The sequence below is a fragment of the Mytilus galloprovincialis genome, chromosome 6 (genome assembly GCF_965363235.1).
Source record: "Mytilus galloprovincialis chromosome 6, xbMytGall1.hap1.1, whole genome shotgun sequence".
NCBI classification, from domain to species: domain Eukaryota; kingdom Metazoa; phylum Mollusca; class Bivalvia; order Mytilida; family Mytilidae; genus Mytilus; species Mytilus galloprovincialis.
In genome coordinates, this window is record NC_134843.1 from 9,172,384 (window position 1) to 9,196,799 (window position 24,416).

The window sequence follows — 24,416 nt, forward strand, 5'->3', positions numbered from 1 at the left end:
AAAAAAAAAAAAAAAAAAAAAATTCGGAACATGCGTGCAGACGGACATATATAAACCTTAATGCAGCCTACGCCTAGTTGGGAGCTATAACAATTTTATCAAAATGTGTTTAGGTTAAGAACAATTTTATTAAAAACTTAACTGCATTCTAGATAATTAGTTTTCACGTTAAAACTATGGAGGATATCACCTTCGAAGTGAACACGTTTGTATATGCATTACAGGTGATTTGTATGGACACTAAATAGCTTTAAAACAATTGTATGCAATGAAATAAATCAAATTGTTATACATTTAAGGAATGACTGTCATAGTTTTTCTGTCTATGAAGAAATAACATAAAAAATGTGGTGCATACCGAATAACCCGCGTAGAGGGTTATTTATAAGTGTGAAACACATTTTTTTTATGTTATTTCTAATAGACAGATAAAATATTACAGTTATTTCTTATAATTTAATTCTAAATTCCATTTTAAGTGGAGTAAACCATTAAAAAACGTAGATGACGTCATGGTCACAGGACTAAATTATGTCTATGAGCTTATAAACAAAACGACGTCAGCCAATCAGAAGACGCGTTACATCCAAAATTAATGATTGTTAAACAATAAAAGTTGCTACGAAAGTCGACAAAAATGTATTTATATATTGTATATTGCTAATAGTAATTAGTTGTTGATATTGTAAGGTTTATTTTTAAAAATCTTATACTTCCTAACATTGTCTTGTTAGGTGCAACCATTCATTGGTATTATTTGAAGTCAATAAGAACATTGCTCTTGATTGTTGGGAGTAATTGATTTATTATCATTCTCGTCTTCCAATTTTCAACTTAAGGAAGGAAATATTTTAGATATATTAAGTTGTTTCATTAAACATACAATGTAAATGAAATTTATCAATAATTTTTGCAGAGCCTTAAAGCCACAGTTACTTTTCTTACTTGAATGGCCGCTATCTAATTCTTTCTAAGTGGACAAATTCGATAAAATCCTAATCTACATACAATGGAAACAACAGGGACACGTTTGTAAGTTAAACAAAACATCAAGTTACCGAATGATCATAATTATTACAAGAAGGTTCAAATCACTTAAACTGAAATAGAAACTATGCAGTCATATACTTTTTCATCGTTTCTTTACAACTTTTATTAAAAGTAACAGTTAATAGTTTTGACCAGTTTTTAATGTGTTTCCTGTTTCTGAGGACATGTTGCTGATACAGATTAGAGTAAGCAATACTGCCAAAGGACACAAACTGGCCTTAAAAATATAGAATATCTAACTAATCCGAAGATTTCTTTACACATAAGAAATAGTGAAAACAACCATCAACATTGTCAAGATATCGACGACCTTTTCAAGGGTTCCAAAAGTATCTTTGATGAGTTATTACAAACAATATAATAGGACTATACTAAGGTATGCATGGCATTGTATTAGTCCTGTCTATTGCAGTGAAAAAAATATGATGATCCATCTTTTTTCACAATGAAAAAAACTGACCTTAAATATTTCCAATTTCACAAAATGTTATGAAAGTTTAACAAGGTTTTTGACGGAAAAGTAAAGATGAACAGCCTCATTTGTTTTTCGTTCATATTTTGTATATAAGTAAGGCCATTAGTTTTCCCGTTTGAATTGTTCTACATTGTCATTTCGGGGCTTTTGATAGCTGACTATGCGGTATTGACTTTGCTCATTGTTGAAGGCCGTGCGGTGACCAATAACTGTTGATTTCTGTGTCATTTGGGTCTCTTGTGGACAGTTGTCTTATTGGCTATCATACAACATCTTTTTTTATAAATCTATCGGTAATGTCTGTGATGAAGGTCAAAAGTTTAACGATTGCATTAGTATATAAACATATGTGAAACGACTTTGCCATGCATTGTGATTATGAATTTGTTGCGAATATCTTTGAAAGAAAATGAAACTAAATAGTTATCAAAAGGTACCAGGATTATAATTGTTTACGCCAGACGCGCGTTTCGAATACATGAGACTCATCAGTGACGCTCAGATCAAAACAGTTAAAAAGCCAAACAAGTACAAAGTTGAAGAGCATTGAGGACCAAAACTTCCCAAAAGATGTGCCAATTACGGCTAAGGTAATGTACTATTAGTTAGACCAGCATATTGTCATGAAAGTGAAAAAAAGGTTAGCAAACATCATCATTGGAAATGTGAAATTAAGGTTTCGGGAAATGACTTTTATATAAATGCAAAACAAAGCTTAGATTGTCATCATTGATATAATAAAGACAATAGGCAGGCCATTCATGTTTGCTCTGAACGTGAAAATAAGGTTTGTCAACCAGTAACCAGGCAACAGAATTTCATTGTAAAATCCAGATTTAATTTATTTGTACTCAATTTTGTAAGAAACCGAACCTATTTGTTTTATCTATAATTCTAAAATAACGAGGTCCAATTTGTCAGCCATCATGGGGTAAAAACGACAAATCAAAGAATTCACCTTTATATATAGCTAAGTTAGGACAATGGTGTTGATTAAAATTTACACCACTCCAGACCCTTTTGTTTTCCACATAATTAATATTGTAAATAATTAACAAGTTCCGGGTCAAATCCGATACCGATACCAATAGTGCATTCAGTTGTTACCTATTACCTTATCTGTACGTTCCGCATCTGATAGGCGCACCACCAAACGTTGTATTGAGGATTTTGCTAAATATACGGGTGATAATCACAAGGTTGACACTACTAAATTCAATCATTGTCACATTGTTCCCGATTGTAGTATTTTAGTTGACTTTAAGACATGTCTCGACTGTGCATAACTTCTATGATATAATGTAAAACACTTTAACTGGTGAACCATGCAAAAGTTAAAAAGTCAATTAACTTTGCTGATGGATCGAGGCAAACACGTATCAAGAGAAATTTAATGTATCAATGCTAAAACATTGCATTCTAGTTATCAATGACACCACAAAGACCGGACACAATACTCTTAATCGTTACCTCTGCGACCTCGTCGAGGCGAGATCAAACAAAATAATTAGAAAATATGAATTTATTGGGTAAAAGGGGAGGGTTGAGATCTCACAAACATGTTTAACCCCGCCGCATTCTTGCGCCTGTCCCAAGTCAGGAGCCTCTGGCCTTTGTTAGTCTTGTATTATTTTAATTTTAGTTTCTTGTGTACAATTTGGAAATTAGTATGGCGTTCATTATCACTGAACTAATATATATTTGTTTAGGGGCCAGCTGAAGGACGCCTCCGGGTGCGGGAATTTCTCGCTGCATTGAAGACCTGTTGGTGACCTTCTGCTGTTGTTTTTTTCTATGGTCGGGTTGTTGTCTCTTTGCCACATTCCCCGTTTCCATTCTCAATTTTATTTAAATGTTAAGATACAATATCCTAATAAGAATAAAGAAAAAGGTTGTAAGCAGATATTCTCAAGGACTCGTATTAACTATCCGTTACAAACAAAGACAACAGTAGTATACCGCTGTTAAATAAGTTACAAGTCCTACTAATTACTTCCACAATATATTCATCTGCATTTCTACTTAATCGGGAGGTTAAAAGTTTGCAAAGTAAGAAGTAAAAGAACCTTGTTCGCACCTAAATACTTACGTAGAACAACAACAACAATAATATCGGACTGGGTAATCTTTGCGTAAGGAATATCTGTCAATGAATATTCAAAAGAACCATCCTTATTCTGTCTAATAAACCTTGACGCACCGCTTGTGCAACTTAAAAACCGATTAAATACCAGTATAAGCATTAGTTTTACCCTACTGAGTGTTTTAGGGAAGTGCCTTGAGCTGAATAAATCCTGTATGTCATTTAACATAAGTTCATACAAAGTTCAGCACCATCTTTGTTTTCTTAAATCAGATTCTTGCAACGAAAGCAAATAAAACAAAGCAAATAAAACAATTCCACGTTTTTCTTATTAAAACCTTAATTGAAGAATGATTTTAAAACAGAAATCAATAACCCACAATATATTAAACAATTTAATATAGCAGCCGACAGGGGGAAAGTATAGCAGACGACAGGGGAAAGTATAGCAGCCGACTGGGGGAAAGTTATTATGAATTCAATTTACTAAATTTTATAAAATGGAGATTTTTTTTTTATATTATTAAATAGCTATATTATATACGCATCGTTATATGGACATACATAATCTTTTGGTCGCTTCGATATATAAAATCCTACAATTATGATTTTATCTAAAGAAGAATCGTAGTTTTGGTTTATTTGGAAACATAAATTTTAATAAGATGTTTCGCCTTCTTTACTGTATCTTAGAAACAAACCAAACCAGGAGAACCTTAGATGATATGGGATATGTTTCTTAAGTCGTTACTACAATTCCCTTCCCTTTTCACGAATGTGACTACCGACTTAACACTATTTACCAGGTTTTTTGGTGGGGTTCGTGTTGTTTATTCTTCAGTTTTCTGTGTTGTGTCGTGTGTGTTGTCGTTTGTTTGTCTTTTTCATTTTTAGCCATGGCGTTGTCAGTTTGTTTTGGATTTATGAGTTTGACTGTCCCTTTGGTATCTTTCGTCCCTCTTTTGTAACGACATGAGAAACTCTATAATTTTAACTGTCCCTCTGGTATCTTTCCGTCCCTCTTTAGATTCACAAATTAACTCTGAATATGAGGTTATGTTCAGATGATATTTGACAGGCATATACGCCTTACAATCATTTCATACACTAAATAAAGTTGACATATTGCTTAAATAATTAGAAAAACCAAAAACTTAATATTAAGTTATGAACTGTAAAAATGAGTTCAAGGCAAAAAAACAAACCTTACCAGACTTATATGTTCATCATATATAATTTTCATATACTGAAAAATAGTTTACCTATTGCATACAGTAACCAAAACACTAAAACTTAACTTAAACTTAATCATGAAAATACAAAATGAGGTAAAGGTCATATGGCACCTGCCAGTTGCACATGCATGTACATCTTACAATCATTCCATACACGAAATATAGTTTACCTATTGCTTAAAGTATTTAAGATACGGACTTAGCCTTGTGCAATGCGTCATGAAAGGAGGTCGAGGTCTATTCAAGCAGTCATTGAACAATAAAAATGAGATCAAGGGCGATGGACATATGACAGATGGAAAGTTCATAGCATAAGGTGTATATACACAAAGTATGAATGATCCACGTCTTTCACCTTGCAAATAATAAGGTTTTTATGGTGTTTTTTTTACGCCACCGCCGAATCACTATCCCTTTGTCGAGCTTTCTGCAACAGAAATCGCTTGGTGGAAAAAAATCATGAAATTTCTACCAAATGATTTTTTTTTAAAGAGGGGATTGATACCAGATGGACATTCAAAGTCATTTGTTTAATTTGGCATGTTTATAAAATGGGCAGAAATGACAGAAAATTACAGCATTTTTTTTACATGTTGCCTCACTCCATCGTATTTGATTTGACACAGAAGGTAAATTGATCTTTGATGAAACTTGACATTTTCCTGTAAAAGATTCTTAATGATGTCATTTTAACATTTTCTCTAATAATTCTTGAAATCAAAATGTTACCAAAAGTTACTAATTGCTGCTGACGACAATTTTGATGCATTACAAATTGTGAAAATGTTTATGTAAAGCCTCGGTCACACCTTACCGGATAAGACGAACGGACGCCTAACGGATGAAAATAAAAGTTGTCCGTTGATAAAATTGTTATCCGTTGGGAGTCCGTTGATGTTTTGACCAAATAAAATGGACGCTTAACGAATGCATAACGGACATGCAACGGATATGCAACGTACGAGAAACGGAAACGTACCGGACAACGGATGTCGAACGTACATCCAACGGACTAGTACCGCATAAAACGGACACCTAACGGAAGCGTACCGGATAAAACGGATAAACAAGATCTACGGAAAAATTAAATGCGACAATAATAACACATGTAAATCGATAAATTTTCTAAATGTTTCTGTGTGACTGGTTTTGATTTGTTCTTCAAAATGCTGCCAAAGGACAGTGTCTGGCCTGAATAAGAGCTGCTTGATTGTGAAGACGTGCTCTTACTCTTAGATCGATTAAGAATTCATGAACCTTAAGAAATCTCATTGGCATTTCTGACGCGAAATTTTCAATTGGCATTTATCCGTTTCAGATCCGTTCATCATCCGTTTTATCAGTTATACGTCCGTTAGAAGTCCGTTGGTGAATTTATCTGCCAGAACTCCAACAGATGTATAACGGACACGTAACGGATACAAAACGGAAATGAAACGGACGAGTACCGTATAAAACGGACGCCTACCGGACGTTCAACGGACATTTCATCCGTTTGACGTCCGTTCAAAGTTTTGAACATGCTAAAAATTTTCCACCGGACAGAACGGACGTCGACGGATAAAACGTACGCTTAACGGACATGCAACGGATATGGACGGACGTCAAACGGATAAGAACGGCCGTCTAACGGACATGAACGGATTGAAAAAAAGTTATCCGTTCGGCATCCGTTCGAGCTATCCGTTAAGGTGTGACCGAGGCTTAAGAATTGTTTTTAAAAAAAGGATGATTGATTGGTTCTTCTGAATAAAGAAATACAATGGAAGCTGTAATAACGACAGACAGGATGAATAATTTGGATCTGTATTTTCCTTAGGCGGTATTTTTTTTTTCCGAAACGCAAAATAAGATAAACTTGTATCAAGGGTTGCAATTAACCTTGCCATTTACGTTTCAAATGTATCAAGTTGTTAAATAATAATTGCAATCCCAAACCTTTGTTTTAATATAGTACTCTGTTCTTTATTTTCCGTACTGCATAAATGTACATTTTATTAACAGTTGTGTCTTACGGTCAATATTACAATAAAATATGGTACATCGTATCCGTAAACTCATGTCAATATAAAAATTGTTCTTTATGTTAACAATTTACTGATAACAAATAGTTCTTGTGTTCTGTAAATACTCGTTCTAGATATATAATAGACTTGATAAATGGTATTAAGATGTTTAATAGGTTACGATAGACAACATGCGAAACAAAAATCAACAATAGCCGACCTAGAACGGCAATCATACAACGCAAAATGAAAAATCTAATAGATGAGTACTTCAAATAAATTGGATGGAAAGTCCCATGCTGGAAACAAGCGATAAAAATAACCATAAAAGAAATGTTATCACTTCCGGTGCAAACATAAAATATCTGTAAATTACCAAATACATACTTCTGCCTTTGAATTTTAACAATTATAGAATGCATTTCTCGAATGTTCTACCCCGAATCGTTAACCGATCCATTAATTATTTAAAAGATTTCAAACTGCTAATGGCAAAAGTATGAAACAATTTTTGCATGAAATAAATATTGTCTTTAAAAAAAATAATCAAATACTACAATCATTATAGATTAATATTTACATACAACATGCTGTTAGATACACAACTAATCACAAAAAAAAGCATTCATTCAGATTTAGTGGCCTTCGGCTGATGTCTGCTCTATGGTCGGGTTGTTGTCTCTTTCACACTTCCCCATTTCCATTCTCAATTTTATAAGTCTTAATTTTTTGGTTATTCCTTTCTTTTTTTTTTTTTATAGGAACCAAAGATCGGGTCTGTTTCGATGATATGAACTCAGGAATACTAGTACAAAAAATACACATGTTAACCTAGCACAGAGCTTGGAAAAAAGCAGTCAACCAAAATAATTAAAAACGATTACAGGAAAAGATATTTTTTCTTGAAATTATAGTTGCAAAAATACAGCGTTACATGTTTTCACGTGATAAACTATTTCAGGCACATGACATGAAATTAGGTGAATAAATTGTGAGTCCATGCGCAAAATTACCAAACAATAAAACAGCTAGTTCATCGTTCTTGTTTATGATATGTTAGTATTCTTATCGTCCTACTTTTGGTCGATAATTGGAGTCATAATATTTGTAATAAAAACTAATGGAGATTTTCTTTCGAGAATTCCCCAAACGGGGTGATTACCACAAAATATCAGTTAGAACTTGCAATCGAAATGCTCAAATTATTGCCACCAATAAGAGAAAGCTTTGAATATACCTCCTTCATTTCAAAGAAGTTATACACAAATAACAGAACGTCATGTTTTATTCATATTTTACTTAGGTCTCCTCTTAAAACCTTTTATAACCTTGACTAGTGATTTATCATACAAAATTTATATGCTTTTGTTGATGACATACTGAATTGATTTAATTAACGGTCCAGCGATTGAATATGGGATTTGATTTTTATGAATCTTAACCAGTATTTAAACGTTCTCGTATATAGAAAGTTTCAATGTAATATAAAGTCTAGGAACTCAAAATAGCATTGCTCAACGAACCAAAAACTACCAGGAACAAACTTTAAAACCAATGACATGCGTATAATGTTGTAAATCAGATTTTATGTGCAGATTTAGACATGTCGCAAATGGAAAATAAAAGTGAACAACAATAAAAGGTTCAATTGTGAACTTTGAAAAACGTTAATTACTAGACAGAAATTTCTAAACTTCATTACTTTCAAGTTGGTGCGTATTAATACTGCTAATTAGTTTAGGTATAATTAACACAACATTTTTAACTCTCAGCTATGCAGGACATGATATATTAAATTATTTAGAGGAAATTATTTGATTATAATCTACAAAATACAGCAGTTTTTAAAAAATATTTCAGCATTGAATTTTTGAACATTAACCATACATATTGTGGACATGTTGCCCGAGGATTTCATCAAGTTCAAGGTATGTAGTTTTATTTTTACGATTCTTTCCCCCTTGTTTTCAATAGTGGAAACGGTAAAATACTTAAAATGTCTTTTCGAAAATTAGAGAATGCCACAATATTAATCGATAAAAACAACTATTTGTTAAAATTTTCATCATGAAAATTAACACAAAATGCACATCATTACATGTAAATCATTATATTTAGTGATTTCTTTACAAAAAACAATGGTAAGAAGCTCTGGTAACAAGTCAACGTAAGTACAGGGATATAGAGGAAACAGACAGTAATGCCGTGGATATTATTCTTCCAGAACTGTGCTATCAAAATAAAGCATTATCAATAGAAACTCATGATTTACTTATAGGAAATCATACAACATCTCTCAAGTTTTGTGTTGTAAATGTCAACTTTTCTTCATACTATGAATTGATATTGAATAGTTAATCAGGTAAAGGAGTCTTTAACTAGGCGGAAAATGATGTGTAAAGACTGTGGAAATTGTTGAATTAAATACAAATATCAGCCAATTTATTATTCTGTTCAAAGCAAACATAGTTTTGTCAACAATTCCTGACTACAGAACTTCATTATAAATTTTGATTTTAAACTTTTTCACTTAACAACTGTAATGCGTTAAATAAGCCATAGGGTACTTTCATCCAAATATGATTAATTTGTGTTTGACAGCAGTTTCTATCATATGACAACACAAGGACAGAACAGCGTTTGTATGAAGTTGAAGTCAGTTTTGTCATTATTCCGCTTAAGAAAAATAGTTGCTAGCACATCTTACAACTCTAATAATTATTTGGAAAAAGGTTTACGTTGTTTTTGGAGTTCATGCGATTCCCATGTTGTTTTTTTTTACCTCGTCTCTTGCATATCGATTTACGAGACTTGAACACCGGTAAATTAATGTCGCCGTAATTAATGTATTTATTGTTTCTTCCGACAAACACAGTTTTCAATTTAAAGAGCAGGACAGACTGTGTACCAACAAATGTTTGCTGCTTTTTTTGCTATATATAATAATCATAATCAAAGCATTTACGATTTGAACAAAAGAAAATATGTTATCGAAACACTTTTAATCAAAAAAATTGCACGAATTAAAAAAAGATCCGAGACCGATAACTTATTTTAAGAAACGAATCGATATTTAAAACATTGCCGAATTGGGATTCAATTGAACCATTATTACTAAACACTTTATAGTTTTAAGCAGTTTAATTGACTATTTTTAACTGGAACAAGTCTTAAAACCACCGATTGCATACATACAACAATCAGCTCTAAATAAACTCATCATAGATAACAGGATTGAAATTTGTTTTGGCGGCAGATAATTATATAAGCTCACATTTGGTTTTACATTAAAATGGCGGACGCATGCTGACAAAATGATCATTCAAACAGAACATTACAAGCTGAGTGATACACAGTTCTTGTTAATCTATCATTTATAATATGAACATGGAAGAATAAATGTAATACAAACTTTGGTTTGCAAGATTTATATGATGGCTAGTTACTGTTGTTATTTTCAACTAAGCATGGCCTAACGTAGTACCACCAAAACGTGTCATTAAACGTTTCTCAATGGACTTATTCATCAACCTGGTAACAATCAGAAACAAGAATATGTGTCTCACTATCACATATCCATTTAAAGTGAACAGTGAAATATAACGCTTTTTATTTACGCAGACTTAATTTTAAATCTGATATCATTTAATTTAAAACTATTAAAACTTTAAGAAATTCATAAGTCTTAATTGGTGTTCTTGTTATTTCATTTGAAGATTTAAATCAATACCGAAAGATAATATGAATTTGTGTCCATATCCATGAAAAACCTAAAAGGGGAAAAAGTGAACTATTGGTTCCTTATTTCAATTACAGAATTTGCTTATACTCTTGAATATTTCTTATCGGTATATTATACATATTATGTATTTTTTTCTGAATTATCTCAAATATTTGAAGGTTACATTTAGTAATTTAATCCACAGTTTAATTATAGTGTTTAAATTATAAGCCTTGTACATGTACCTTTGGTAACCATTGTTTTATTTTATTCGTGCTTCTTTGCATGTTCCTGTTTCATATATAGTTTTTACAATTTTGTTTGTTTTATATTCACATGTGAAGTTTAGTTTATAATATTCGAAAGTGTCATTGCTTTAACATCCCGTTTGTTTCTAATACTTGTATTTTGGTAATACCCATTTTTTACTATAAAAAATTGAACAAGATTTGAAAAAAAATTCTATTTTTTGAATTTCTTGGACCAATAAAACCTAGTACCATGGCCTTTTCTAATAAAACTTTTATGGTAAGTGAGGTGCTTCCACAAAATATTGGAAAAGCTTAAATCAATCACATGAATTTTTGCCGTGTTATCATCATGTATATACATATGATATACCATACAAATTAAATATAATGAAATACTTTCGCCTCGGAAAGGAATTACATATCAAACATTACAAAATCTCTCTTCAAAGCAATTGACATCTATGTTATTCAAGAATGAATCTCCATGTCAAACATTAATGAAGATTGTTGGTACTAAAAAAGAACTTTATAGTTGAAAATAATTGAAAATGTTATTATAAAAAAAATTACTTTAACATAGTATAATTAGTCAAGCTATCAAACAAATATAAAACTGTCATTAAAGAACTTGCGGACATATCTCAATAGATTTACAGATTAGATTTACAAAAGATACTAATAAAACAGCCATCAATTCAATCTGTTCGACGTGTATTTTTGGAATACCCTAAATTAGGAACATTTATGGCATAAAACGTTCGTAAAAATATAAAATAACCAAGGCCGGTTTAAAAGTACAGACCAAAAATTTCTAGGGTTTATGTCACTGGTTTACGGAATCAACTAAAGCTAATTACTTAACCTATAAACAATGAATTTAATGTATCAACGTACCAAGCTCTTTTCTGATAAACATTCTCGATTGTGTAGGCAAAAATAAGTTAAAATTGCTTGATGTTTCCCACCTATCCACCGTAACATTCGTAAGTGTTCCCCGGAACACCGTGTCTCGCCTACTGTTGCTATTAGTCGCAGGCGAAACAAAACTAGGGGAACATTTCCCTCTCGATACTATCTTTTGATTAAATAAAGCTTCTGTCCAAGTTTGATAAAAACACAGGATGGTTTATGAATTTAATGAATGTTTTAAACACTTTTACTGCAGACTGTAGTTAATGTAAACTGGAAGAAAAACTAAATCCATTTATTATACACGGAAAAATAGAAAATCGTTTTTTTTACACTTTTCCTTTTAGGTGTACTAGCTTTTGACAATGAGCAAGCTTCTGTTCAAGTTTGGTACAAATTCAGGATAGTTTAAAAAAAGTTATTAAAAAAAAAAAAAAAAAAAAAAAAAACTTTATACAGAGTGAATGTAATTAATGTTAACTGGCAGAAAAAACTAAGTCCATTTATAAGTAAAATGCCAATAAAAGGGATTCGTGTTGCAAGATTTAGTTTTGGATACTGTGTTATAATAATAAACAAGCTTCTGTCCACGTTTGGTAGACATCCATGTAGTTTGTAGAAAGTTATTCAATTTGAAAAACTGTAACCACTGAATGAATATTGGTGGACAACACCGTCGCCGACGACAACGACGGAATGTAAGATCGCCATGTCTCGACAAAAAGCAGTCTACGCGAAAGGTTTTTTTATGACAAAAATCATTTTAAATTTTGTTAACGTTTTTTTTTTGTGCTCTTACCTTGTTTGATTGTCTCTTACATGCGACCTTATATTGGTGGCCAAAGCATTAAATCTCTACCTACCTATCCAACCTTAAGAGGAATGGGTAGGCAATATTAAACAAAGAATTAGTTAAGCCTAGTTGAAGAAAGTCGTGTGTCTTAATATTTTTGAAAAGTTTCAATCAATTATCAGATTCTTTGTCATGCTATTTGCATACCATGAGAATTAAATGCAATGAAAGTTTTCCTCCTAATCAAGGATCTATCAAATATACACTCTCTTCTAAGCAATTGCCATTTACTTAATTTAAGAATGGATTTTAACGTCACGCTTTTATAAAGGTTGTTCGTATTAAAGATTGAACTTAATGGTAAACATAATTGAAAGTGCAACAATTTAAAACATATTCAGCATGATATTATTAATCAGGCTATCAAACAAAAATGAACAACTGCCATTAAACAACATGCGGACATATCTCAATGGATATACGGAATACAGAGGTTCACGAAAACTATCAATTAATAAGCCTTCAGTTTGAAAAGTTGAGGCTTTCTCTATTTCTCATTGGGTTCAAAATTTAAGAAAAGCCAACTTAATTGGCAACTGTCGACGTAGTTTTCTTGGTATTCGAAATATTGAACATGTATAGCACACAAAATAAATTGAAAAAAAATTAATACAATTTAAGTCAAGCTTGTTTTTGTGCTTGTTATAACTAGTTATGATGCTAGGTCCAGTCATCGTGTCTCACTTATTTGTGATGAAACTCAAATGACTTATTTATAGTGTCACACCACCAATTACTCCCTCTAACTTAGAACGTATGTGAAAGTAGACCTACTCGGACCTCGGACAAAAAATAGTGCATTTGATGTCATTTGTTACTTAAACCAACCAACAAATTGGCAGAAATGAAACTTTTGGTGAAAGAAATATATATTAAGACCATTTTGAGCTAAAAATTTACCTGTTTATGAGTTTGCATTCAAAATTGAAGAATTAATGCACTCCATAGTATACTAATGTAAGATTTCCAGAAAACCAGGGGTTATTTTTATTGGTACCTCTATTCGAAAGACCTCTTCTTTCTAATATGATTTTAAACATCTGTTGAAAATTGGCATGCAGAAAGCTGATACATGTACGATTCAGGATATATCTGGTTTCAATGAAGTTAAACTTAAGGTAACCTATTTAGAAAGCTGTGAAAATTGCAAAGTTTTGTTGAACAAATAGGGATATTTAATTGGTGGTCTGACACCTAAAGGTATCCTTTTCTTAAAAAAATATATATAGTAAGTACGGACTATGGTCAAATTGTCCAAATGTTTGAGAATTAACTTAAACGTTTTTTTTTTTGTTTTTTTTTTTTCTGAGTAGGTGTATCCGTTTGTAAATGATTACGTCTTCCTGTAACGTTAAGTTATGAGTGTAAACAATTATAGCAACCACTGTTAATTGTACTATGGTAAGATTTCGTATCCGCAGGTTAAACACTTTGAACATGTTTCCAATAACTGCTACACTCTTGTTGAATAGTTTATTAATTTGTGTTTTTACACCGCTTCTTTTCATTTAGGCGTTTTTCGTGTACCAGATTAACTGCATGTTTTATTATAAACGTTTTGCTAATCTACAGATCAAGATTTACATGTAGAATAGAAAAGGGTGATTTATAAGAAATAATTTTCAAGTACGAGTCCAAAATCAGGGACATTGTCGTATTGTCTTATTATTTTTTTATTTTGAAAATTATTTGTAATAAATGGCAGGTTTGCAATTTTATGTTAACAACTTTTATACAATCGAGACGATGAAAATCTTCATGCACTGTATGGAAACCTGTCTATTATCAATGTGCCCATTAGCTATCTCATTATGATGTCATGTTTCTTTTATACAGCCTTGGTCATGTATACACGGAGTTACAACTATATGTTTTACTACTAATTAAAATATCAATCAACTGCATTTCCCGTTTTGAACTAAAAGCAAAGTACGCCTTGTTCAGCATTTAGTTTTATGTATATGGAATTAAAATAAACTTCAAAATAAAATATAGATGACATTGAATTATCAGTGAATTAATTACATAAATCATCGTTGATTATCTAAAGAATTGATCCAAAATGTATTTCAAATTTTCATATGAGCAATCCCCAAAACAAAGAAATGCACATTATTCCGGGAAAGATGGTATACACTTTACGTTTATGTTAATGCCAAATCATGATAGGAAATCATACAAATAAGCATCGTGAATCAATCATTAATGTGATACCATCCAAGTAAGTTCCAATTCAAGGGGAACAAATCTTGAGTGTGGATATTCTATTTGTATTTGAGATTTACACATTGTAAAACTTCAGTTGCTTCTCATCTTTCCGGAAATAAACATAAAAATATAAGTTTACAAGTGATTTTAAACCTTATATCAATTTCCACTGATGCAAAGATCATAAAAAAAGTCATAATGATTAACACGTATACATTGAACCGTAGTGGTTCTTCGGTGTTTTGAATGAAGGTTGCATGTAAAGATATTTACTATATATTTTCAGAAATTTGAAGTTACTTTTCTTAATCACTTTCATTAGTGGATATTTACCATGTTTCAAGGATATACATGCGATAAAATAAGGACACGTTAATTTTGAAGACAAAAAAAGAAACTACTCCTATCTTATCGTTTTAAACCTCTGGTTCAATCTAAAGTAGATAGCTATACAACTGAATACCACTATCTAACACCGTAATACGCCTTTGTTTAGAAAAATCATTGCCACTAATGCCAAACAGTTGAACGAAATGTGTAGAGCAGATACGTAAAATACACAACCATGTCAGGTTGGGACATTGATTGCAAAATTCATTTCCTATTTTAATTAGAAATGAACAAATGTTACAAAAGTGTCAATTTTATGAGCGCATGTTCCATATCAGAATTAATAGTCAATCGGTCATAGCTTCATTGCGTTTTTTTTTTTGACTGGTGAATTTAAGGGATCAGTGTATATGAGCGGATTAATTTCTCTCAAATATATACCCAAGCTTTAACCAACATCATCCGCTTTCTATGGTAAATGAAAAGCAAAATATAAGTCAAAATGCTAGCTAAAATCTATATTGACGAACAGACGGACGTATAGAAAATAATGATAATACCCACATCGTTAATAGTTATTATAACCAGGATTATAATTTAGTACGCCAGACGCGCGTTTCGTCTACATAAAACACATCAGTGACGCTCATATCAAAATATTTATAAAGCCAAAGTACAAATTTGAAGAGCATTGTTAACCTGTGGAAAAACTATCTATTATCGTAGGCAGGTAATCAGAATACAAATTTAATCTTCAAAATAGCAGACCAAAGAACAAAACTACATAAAAGATATATACATATATAATTAGTAGTATTATGATAATATACCTATGTGTTCTATAACGGATACCTTAAAGGTGCATAAGCTGTCAAATCTATGTTCACGATTTCAATCAGGTTATCATCTACGAACACGTATATCCAAATAACAAAAAAGTTTAAAATAAACAATTTACAATGCATGCACTCGTTAATATGTAGCAGCATTTCTTATGTGTTTTTATCTGGCGACATCTAATTAACGATCGAGTTTACTTCCGTAGACTGACGTTGGTCATAAAACCTGTTATATAAACGTAAACATTAATATCAATAGACCCTGAACACACGCAATTGATAAATGAATTTTTCTAGGACTGTTTGATTTCATGTTAGAAATTAAAACATACGTCAATTATTCTCCATTTTTACCTGTACTTTTATTAACCAAATCAGTCAACGAAATAGTTTACCCTAGCTCACTTTCTCTTGACATTTTGTCCTTTAAATAGTTAAGTACATACGAAACAAATATTTTAGCTTAGGAGATAAATCGAAAGTCACATGAATACGGATTGAATGAAGTCAAACACATGGCTGAAAGGTTGGAGTAACAAAATTACTAGAAAAAGACAAATAGACACTTCTTTTGAAAAATAAATACTACAACGTGCAGCATTATTACGAGTCCAATATCCACTTTGCGTTTGTAAATTATTTTAGGTTATGCTATAATTTGGCCTCGTATTTCACTGAAAAAACATTAATAGCCGAAATGCGCATCAAGTCCAAAAAAACATGTAAATATTAATCATTAACATTGATGCAATTTATCTCCGACAGCGTTTAATATTTAGAACTGACTCTTAAACAATCGATCTAAATTGACCGCTATTGTGCTATCGTATTATTTTTGGTATTATTGATTTTCTCTGTTGGGTAATGAGCTTTTTGTCAGGACGTTTTTTTTGTCGACATATTTGTTTGCTTTTATAGTGATTACAATTATAACACAAAGTTATATGATGTACCCCTTTTTTGGCATCTCAACTTTATATGTCTGTTAGTTTTGTTCACACATTGTGTCAATATAATGGAATTTTACGCGACTGGCATACAAGTGAGAGGTCTAGCTAGCTATACAACCAAGTTTAATTCATCATTTTCTACATAAGAAAATGTCTATACTAAGACAAGAATATGACAGTTGTTACCCATTCGTTTGATGTGTTGTGAGCTCATTTGATTTTAAACTTTCCGTTTGGAATTTGTCTCGGAGTTTGTTATTTTTGTTATTTCACTTTCTACAACAAATTAATATATTGTATTGGTTCATTATAGATTTGAATTTTCAGTTTGAAAATGATTAGCTTTGTGACCAAATAAATTGAAAAGAATAAGGACTAAGTGAACTCTACATGCAATATAAATTAAAAACTGAAATGCATAAAGTAAAACGGACATGTAAGCATACGGAAAACATTAAAATTTCTACAAAAGAGACTAACATATCTGTGACCAAATAAATTGAACGGAATAAGGGCTAAGTGTACTATACATGCAATATAAGCTTAAATGCAAAAACGGTAAATAAATAAAGGCAACAGTAGTATACCGCTGTTTAAAACTCATAAATCTATGGACAAAAACAAAATCGGGGTAACAAACTAAAACTGAGGGAAACGCATTAAATATTAGAGGAGAACAACGACACAACATTCAAATGTAACACACACAGCAACAGACTAAGCATTAGACAAAATCCGATGAGAATAACCAATATAACATCAAAACCAAATACATGAATTTGGGATAGAAAAGTACCGTGACACGTCTTATAGTAATGTGAATTCACACTCAAATATAGGAGAAAACAAACGACACTACGGAAACACAACGTAAAAATGTTACACACACAGAAACGAACTATGATATAACAATGGCCTTTTTCCTGACTTGGTACAGGACATTTTTAAAGAAAAAAAATGGTGGATTGAACCTAGTTTTGTGGCATGCCAAACCTCGCACTTTGATGGCATTGTTAAATATAACATTAAAATGACAACATAATAATACAGGACTACAATACAAATAAATAGGAGAACGTATTAGGCAAAGAAACACATGAATAATAGGTAACAAAAAGCATCAGGTTTAAAATTCATTACGTCAAAAACGCGCCTCGTCCAAACAAGACTTACCAGTGACGCCCAGATATAAAAGTTCGAAAGTCAAAAAAGGGTACAAAGTTGTACAGCTCTGAGAATCAAAAGTTGAAAAAGGTTGTAACAAATACGGCTACGGTTTTCTGCTTGTGATAAGAACATCCTTATTATATAGAACAATTTATGCTATTGCAAACAGTAAATGTTATCAAATTAATATAAAAGATTTATATGATAAAACTGACGTCTTAACTAATTACAGAAAACAAAACCCGAATACATAATACATTGAAGACCAACACAGAAAATAGACACACCCGACTCAGTGACAATCAGGACTGAACGCAAAAAGTCATAACAATGACGTCACATACGAAGTGGTGAAAAGGCACAATATTACGTCATGCAGACATTTGAATTTCTGAAACAGCACAAATATGACGTCATATTTGAACAAGAGTGCACACGCTGAAATGTCTCGCCTTCTATACTAATCATTGATATTATGTTGATAGTCCTAAGTATAAAGCTAAGCTTTAATACAACTGTCACATAAACTAAACATTAACCAAGATAACTAAACAAAGACCAATGAACCTTGAAAATGAGGTCAAGGTCAGATGAACCATGCCAGGCAGACATGTACAGCTAACAATGCTTCTATACAACATATATAGTTGACTTATTACTTATAGATTAAGAAAAATAGACCAAAACACAAAAACTTAACACTGTGCAATGAACCGTGAAAATGAGGTCACGGTCAAATAAAACCTGCGTGACTGACATAAAGATCATAAAATATTTCCATACACCAAATATAGATGACCTATGGCATATAGTATTAGATAAAAAGACCAAAACTCAAAAACTTAACTTTGACCACTGAACCATGAAAATGAGGTCAAGTTCACATGACATCTGCCCGCTAGATAGGTACACCTTACAATCATTCCATACAACAAATATAGTAGACCTATTGCATATAGTATGAGAAAAACAGACCAAAACACAAAAATTTAACCATAACCACTGAACCATGAAAATGAGGTCAAGGTCAGATGACACCTGCCAGTTGGACATGTACACCTTACAGTCCTTCCATACACCAAATATACTAGCCCTATTGCTTGTAGTATCTGAGATATGGACTTGACCACCAAAACTTAACCTTGTTCACTGATCCATGAAATGAGGTCGAGGTCAAATGAAAACTGTCTGACAGACATGAGGACCTTTCAAGGTACGCACATATCAAATATAGTTATCCTATTACTTATAATAAGAGAGAATTCAACATTACAAAAAATCTGAACTTTTTTTTCAAGTGGTCACTGAACCATGAAAATGAGGTCAAGGACATTGGACATGTGACTGACGGAAACTTCGTAACATGAGGCATCTATATACAAAGTATGAAGCATCCAGGTCTTCCACCTTCTAAAATATAAAGCTTTTAAGAAGTTAGCTAACACCGCCGCCGCCGCCGCCGGATCACTATCCCTATGTCGAGCTTTCTGCAACAAAAGTTGCAGGCTCGACAAAAATTATGTCTATAAAATAAGATAGAAATAGGATTGATTTAAGATTATAACAGAACTAAATACTGATATTACATTTAAACACAATGCACATTGCAATACTAATCAATAGCAATTAACTATATTAAATATATGTCCGGTTTGTTTTGAATCTAACTTCAAACATAAAAATCGTACAGATCACGTTGAACAAAATCATAACTAATAAATGAAGGCGGTGATTAATTTTCTTTACCATAACACATGAATTTAATAGAAAAGACGTCAACCAATTTGACAAAATCCGATGAAAATTACAAATATAACATCAAACTAAATACATGAATTTGGGAAAGATATAAGTACCGTAACACTTCTTATAGTAATGCGAATTCACACTCAGCAAAACAGTCACAATCGGGAATAAGTCACGTTCGGTAATTAAAAGTAAAACGGACATGTAAGCATACTAAGAACATTAAAATGTCTACCAGAGACTAAAAAAAAATGTCTGGAACACGTCTCTTAATCTTATTTTTATTAACCACGTGGTTATAAAGAAACCCTGTCTACTAATATACTGTAAAACTACTGTAAATTATGTAACACAATATAAGGGTTATAGCCAAGTTGATAATATCTTAGGAACTATGTTAATTATTCCTTAGTGATTTAATAGAAGAAAAAAGATAATCAAACTTTTCTTCATAATCATGTGTTTTAAGGTTATAGCCAAGTTGATAATATCTTAGGAACTATGTTAATTATTCCTTAGTGATTTAATAGAAGTAAAAAGATAATCAAACTTTTCTTCATAATCATGTGTTTTTATTTCAAGGTGAATGCTCATCTTTATCTGTAAAAACAAAACAAACAAAAACTTTCCCTTGGTCACTGTTGATTACATAATCACGCAATTCAAGCATTCTGTCCAATCCTTAATTAATTAGCAAACACTTTCTTCTGTCTATCCGATATATTGCTTCAGACATAGTTAATTTATATCCCCAAAGTTCTGAAATTTCACCAATACAGGATAACTATTACATTATCAACAATGAAGTTCCGTTTGGTTGTTATACATGTCATTCGCTTTCCTTCATCAAATCAATGACATGTCAAGAAGCTGTATCATGATTTGAAAGTATCAGAAGATATACACATGTCTTGAGATCTTAATATATTGATAAAACAAACTATTAAAGTAAATTATTCAAAAAGTGTAAGTCTACTAAACAGTTAAACAGTTTAGATCTATTAAGCGAATGGAAAAAAATCTCCATTCGTCCAGGCATTCCCAAAGAGAATGCTGAGTTAAACTAGGTTTGATAGTTAGCTAAACTTATTCGGTCTTCAAGATCTTGCAGCTTCTACTCAGACTTTGTAAAACGTCATAAGTGTCTAGACAGAAAGTTGATGAACTTGTGGTATGTCAAAGAACGACTCGTCCTTTTAAAAAAAAATTATCTGAAGGTATCCTTATCATTAAAGGGCTATTACTCCAATAACGAGTCGACTGAAGATCTTCTCATATTTTATTTGAACATCTTGTCTTGCTGATCATTTAAGCAACTCAAAGTTTATATCTATCTGTTACAGTTTTTAAGATTACGGATGACGGACGCTAATGATTTGAAAAGCTCACTTGGTCTTCAAGCCAGGTGAACTAAAATAAGAAGACATGGTATGATTGCAAAAAAGAGAACATTATCAGAACTATTATAGTCCCAAATGACGTGGAAGCAAGGACTTACAAGCCATTATATGGCATGCTACTATATGGCCTCAGTTATGAACAACTCCCATACATTTAATAGGTCCCGACATGATAAAATGTGAACATAATTCATACGAGAACTCAAAGTTCTGATGTAGTACACAACAGTTTATAAAAACAATAATACAGCCGGACAGCAAGTCAAAAGTTCATTTTTCGTTCTCTTTATGGCCCAAGTTTATGTCCTGTGAAACGAGGTAGTTAGTATTTACAAATTCGTTTGTCTATGTCTGTACAGTGGAGATTGTCCATTCAACTCAAGCTTCCGGACAATAATGTCTGCAAATGACAATTCAATTACTTTCCTTTCAAATCACGTTATAAACAGCGAATAAAAAGTTATATATTTTACTAATATTCAGAGAAAACATGTGACACAGAATTGATTTTGATGGTTTGACTGGCATGGGTCTGTCGTCAAATTAAGCATAAACAATTTTGATTGATTGTGACAATAAACAGCAAATGTTTGAGTGAGTTACGCCAACTCAGTTCAAGGACAAAATGTACATAGGACTAAGAAAAACAGCCATATCAGACGAGATGTTTTGACTAATTTATGGCACCTTTTTGACCAAGACAACACAATTTAACACTTGAAATATATTTGATACCGGGTTAAGTCAATTTTTTTCTCTCCAAATTTCCATACATTAAAAGTTACGATGAATTTGAATGATTTAATTTCAATAATTTCTTTTAATTCGCATTAGTTTAGTTGTAAAAAGTGTCATATTTTAAAAACCATTATTTTTTTACTATGCTATATAACGATTTGAGTTTTAAATACTACCCGAAATAATTACTGACCGTATTGTTTTAAATAGACATCATTTTTAGATGTTTTTGTTCATGAAGTCGTAAATAAATCGCATTGTACCGGTATTATCTTCGCCAATTTAGTGTCAAAATATTTCGCAAACGTGCAGAATCTCTCTGCATAGTAAGAGTAACGACAAGAGGAAGCAGTGATACAATTCTGAATGGGTCAATGAGTTAATTGTTAAGCATCAAAATTCAGCAACGATGTTTTATGTCCGACTAAAACGTAAGTTGCATGGCCAATTTCTCCTGTATGTGCTTCACTCAACAGAATCAAAACCGACAGATAACAAAGACTTATGTATTTGTGGTTCCATATGCATGCTTTTCAGAATGGAATTTCTCTTCATCTCTGGCCTATAAGATCGACACCGAAAATAGGTATCACGTCACAATTTAGAAAATACTGTTCGGTGCATTGAAGTGCAAGAAAAAAATGTCGTTAATATGGAAGAGGCCAATAAATCTGTTGGGCTAATATTTATAAATAAATGTCAATCACACAAAACTAATCAGGCTAAATCCTAGTTTTAGAACCGAATAGCTAGTATGTTATCGTCATTACATGGCAAGATGAATGATCAAGATTAGTTTATTGGTACCTAAATGGAACATTAAGAGAGGTACATGTATTTAAATAGCTGATGTAAATAACTTCCTTCTTTTGTTATTTGTTACAGATTTAACGTTACCTGTACCCGTATCTTCTATCGCTAAGTAATAAAACACTATTAGTCCTTCCACTTCGGGAATAATTAACATCGATTATCTCACTCTTAACAAAACTAGAGTTCTAAAGATCCTGAGTCGCTCACCTTGGTCTATGTGAATATTAAACAAAGGACACTTGACAAAATTGTGTTTTGGTAATGGTGATGTGTTTGTAGATCTTAGTTTATTAAACATTCTTGCTGCTTACAAATATCTCTATCTATAATGAACTTGGCCCAATAGTTTCAGTGGAAAATGTTAGTGAAAATTTACAAATTTTATGAAAATTGTTAAAAAAATTGACTATAAAGGGCAATTTCTCCTAAAGGGGTTAACTGATCATTTTGGTCATGTTGATTTATTTGTAAATCTTACTTTGCTGAACATTATTCCTGTTTACAATTTATCTCTTTCTATAATAATATTCAAGATAACAACCAACTAGAGGGTCCAAGGACCCTGTGTCGCTCACCTGATATTTTTATTTACAATTGTTGCATGATAAATGCAACTGTTGTACTGTCATTTAGTTTCAGAGATATAATACTAAAAAGTGCATTTGAAACCTATGTTTTATTTCAGCCATGTGGGCAGGCAGGGTCATCATACACAGTGGTCCCTGGATATCCTAGTGGTGATTTAAACCAAGTTTGTTTAAATTCAACAGTTGTTTCAGGGGAGAATTTTTGTAAAATTTATCTAACAAGAAATGCAAAGTAATGAGAAAGGTGTGAAGTAGTTTTGTTGTTGCGAAACCCCCCCCCCCCCCACTTTGCCAAAAAAAGCAAAAAGGTAATAAAAAATTATCATATAAGGGCAATCTATCCTATTCATGATTTCTGCAAAATTCAGTTGATTGTGCAAGGGTTGTATAGCCAGCTGAGGTCGTTAAAAACTCTCTTTCTTTTGTTGTTGCAGATAGATCTTGACCTGATAAGCAATTTTACCACATGTCAGATTTGCTCTAAATGCTTTGGTTTTTGAGTGATAAGCCAAAAACTGCATTTTACCCCTATGTTCTATTTTTAGCCATGGCGGCCATCTTGATTGGTTGGTCGGGTCACCGGACACAATTTTTAAACTAGATACCCCAATGATGATTGTGGCCAAGTTTGGTTTAATTTGGTCCAGTAGTTTCAGAGGAGAAGATTTTTGTAAAAGATAACTAAGATTTACGAAAAATGGTTAAAAATTGACTATAAAGGGCAATAACTCCTAAAGGGGTCAACAGACCATTTTGGTCATGTTGACTTATTTGTAGATCTTATTTAGCTGAACATTTTTGCTGTTTACAGTTTATCTCTATCTATAATAATATTCAAGATAATAACCAAAAACAGCAAAATTTCCTTAAAATTACCAATTCAGGGGCAGCAACCTATCAACGAATTGTCCGATTCATCTCAAAATTTCAGGGCAGATAGATCTTGACCTGATAAACAATTTTACTACATGTCAGATTTGCTCTAAATGCTTCCGTTTTTGAGTGATAAGCCAAAAACTGCATTTTACCCCTATGTTCTATTTTTAGCCATGGCG

General features: G+C 32.1%; 2 protein-coding genes across 2 annotated transcripts in view; one reads left to right on the forward strand and one right to left on the reverse strand.

Moving 5' to 3' along the window:
* LOC143078879 (ATP-dependent DNA helicase Q4-like) overlaps nt 1-24,416 on the reverse strand; it is a 210,982-nt gene that overhangs the window by 32,872 nt on the left and 153,694 nt on the right. The gene's annotated exons all lie outside the window — the stretch shown is intronic.
* Nucleotides 8,645-24,416, forward strand: part of LOC143078880 (putative G-protein coupled receptor 139) — a 41,923-nt gene continuing 26,151 nt past the window's right edge. The window contains exon 1 of the mRNA XM_076253902.1: nt 8,645-8,777. Within this exon, the coding sequence (XP_076110017.1) occupies nt 8,748-8,777 (30 nt within the window). The 5' untranslated portion in view covers nt 8,645-8,747. The remainder of the gene's footprint in view (nt 8,778-24,416) is intronic.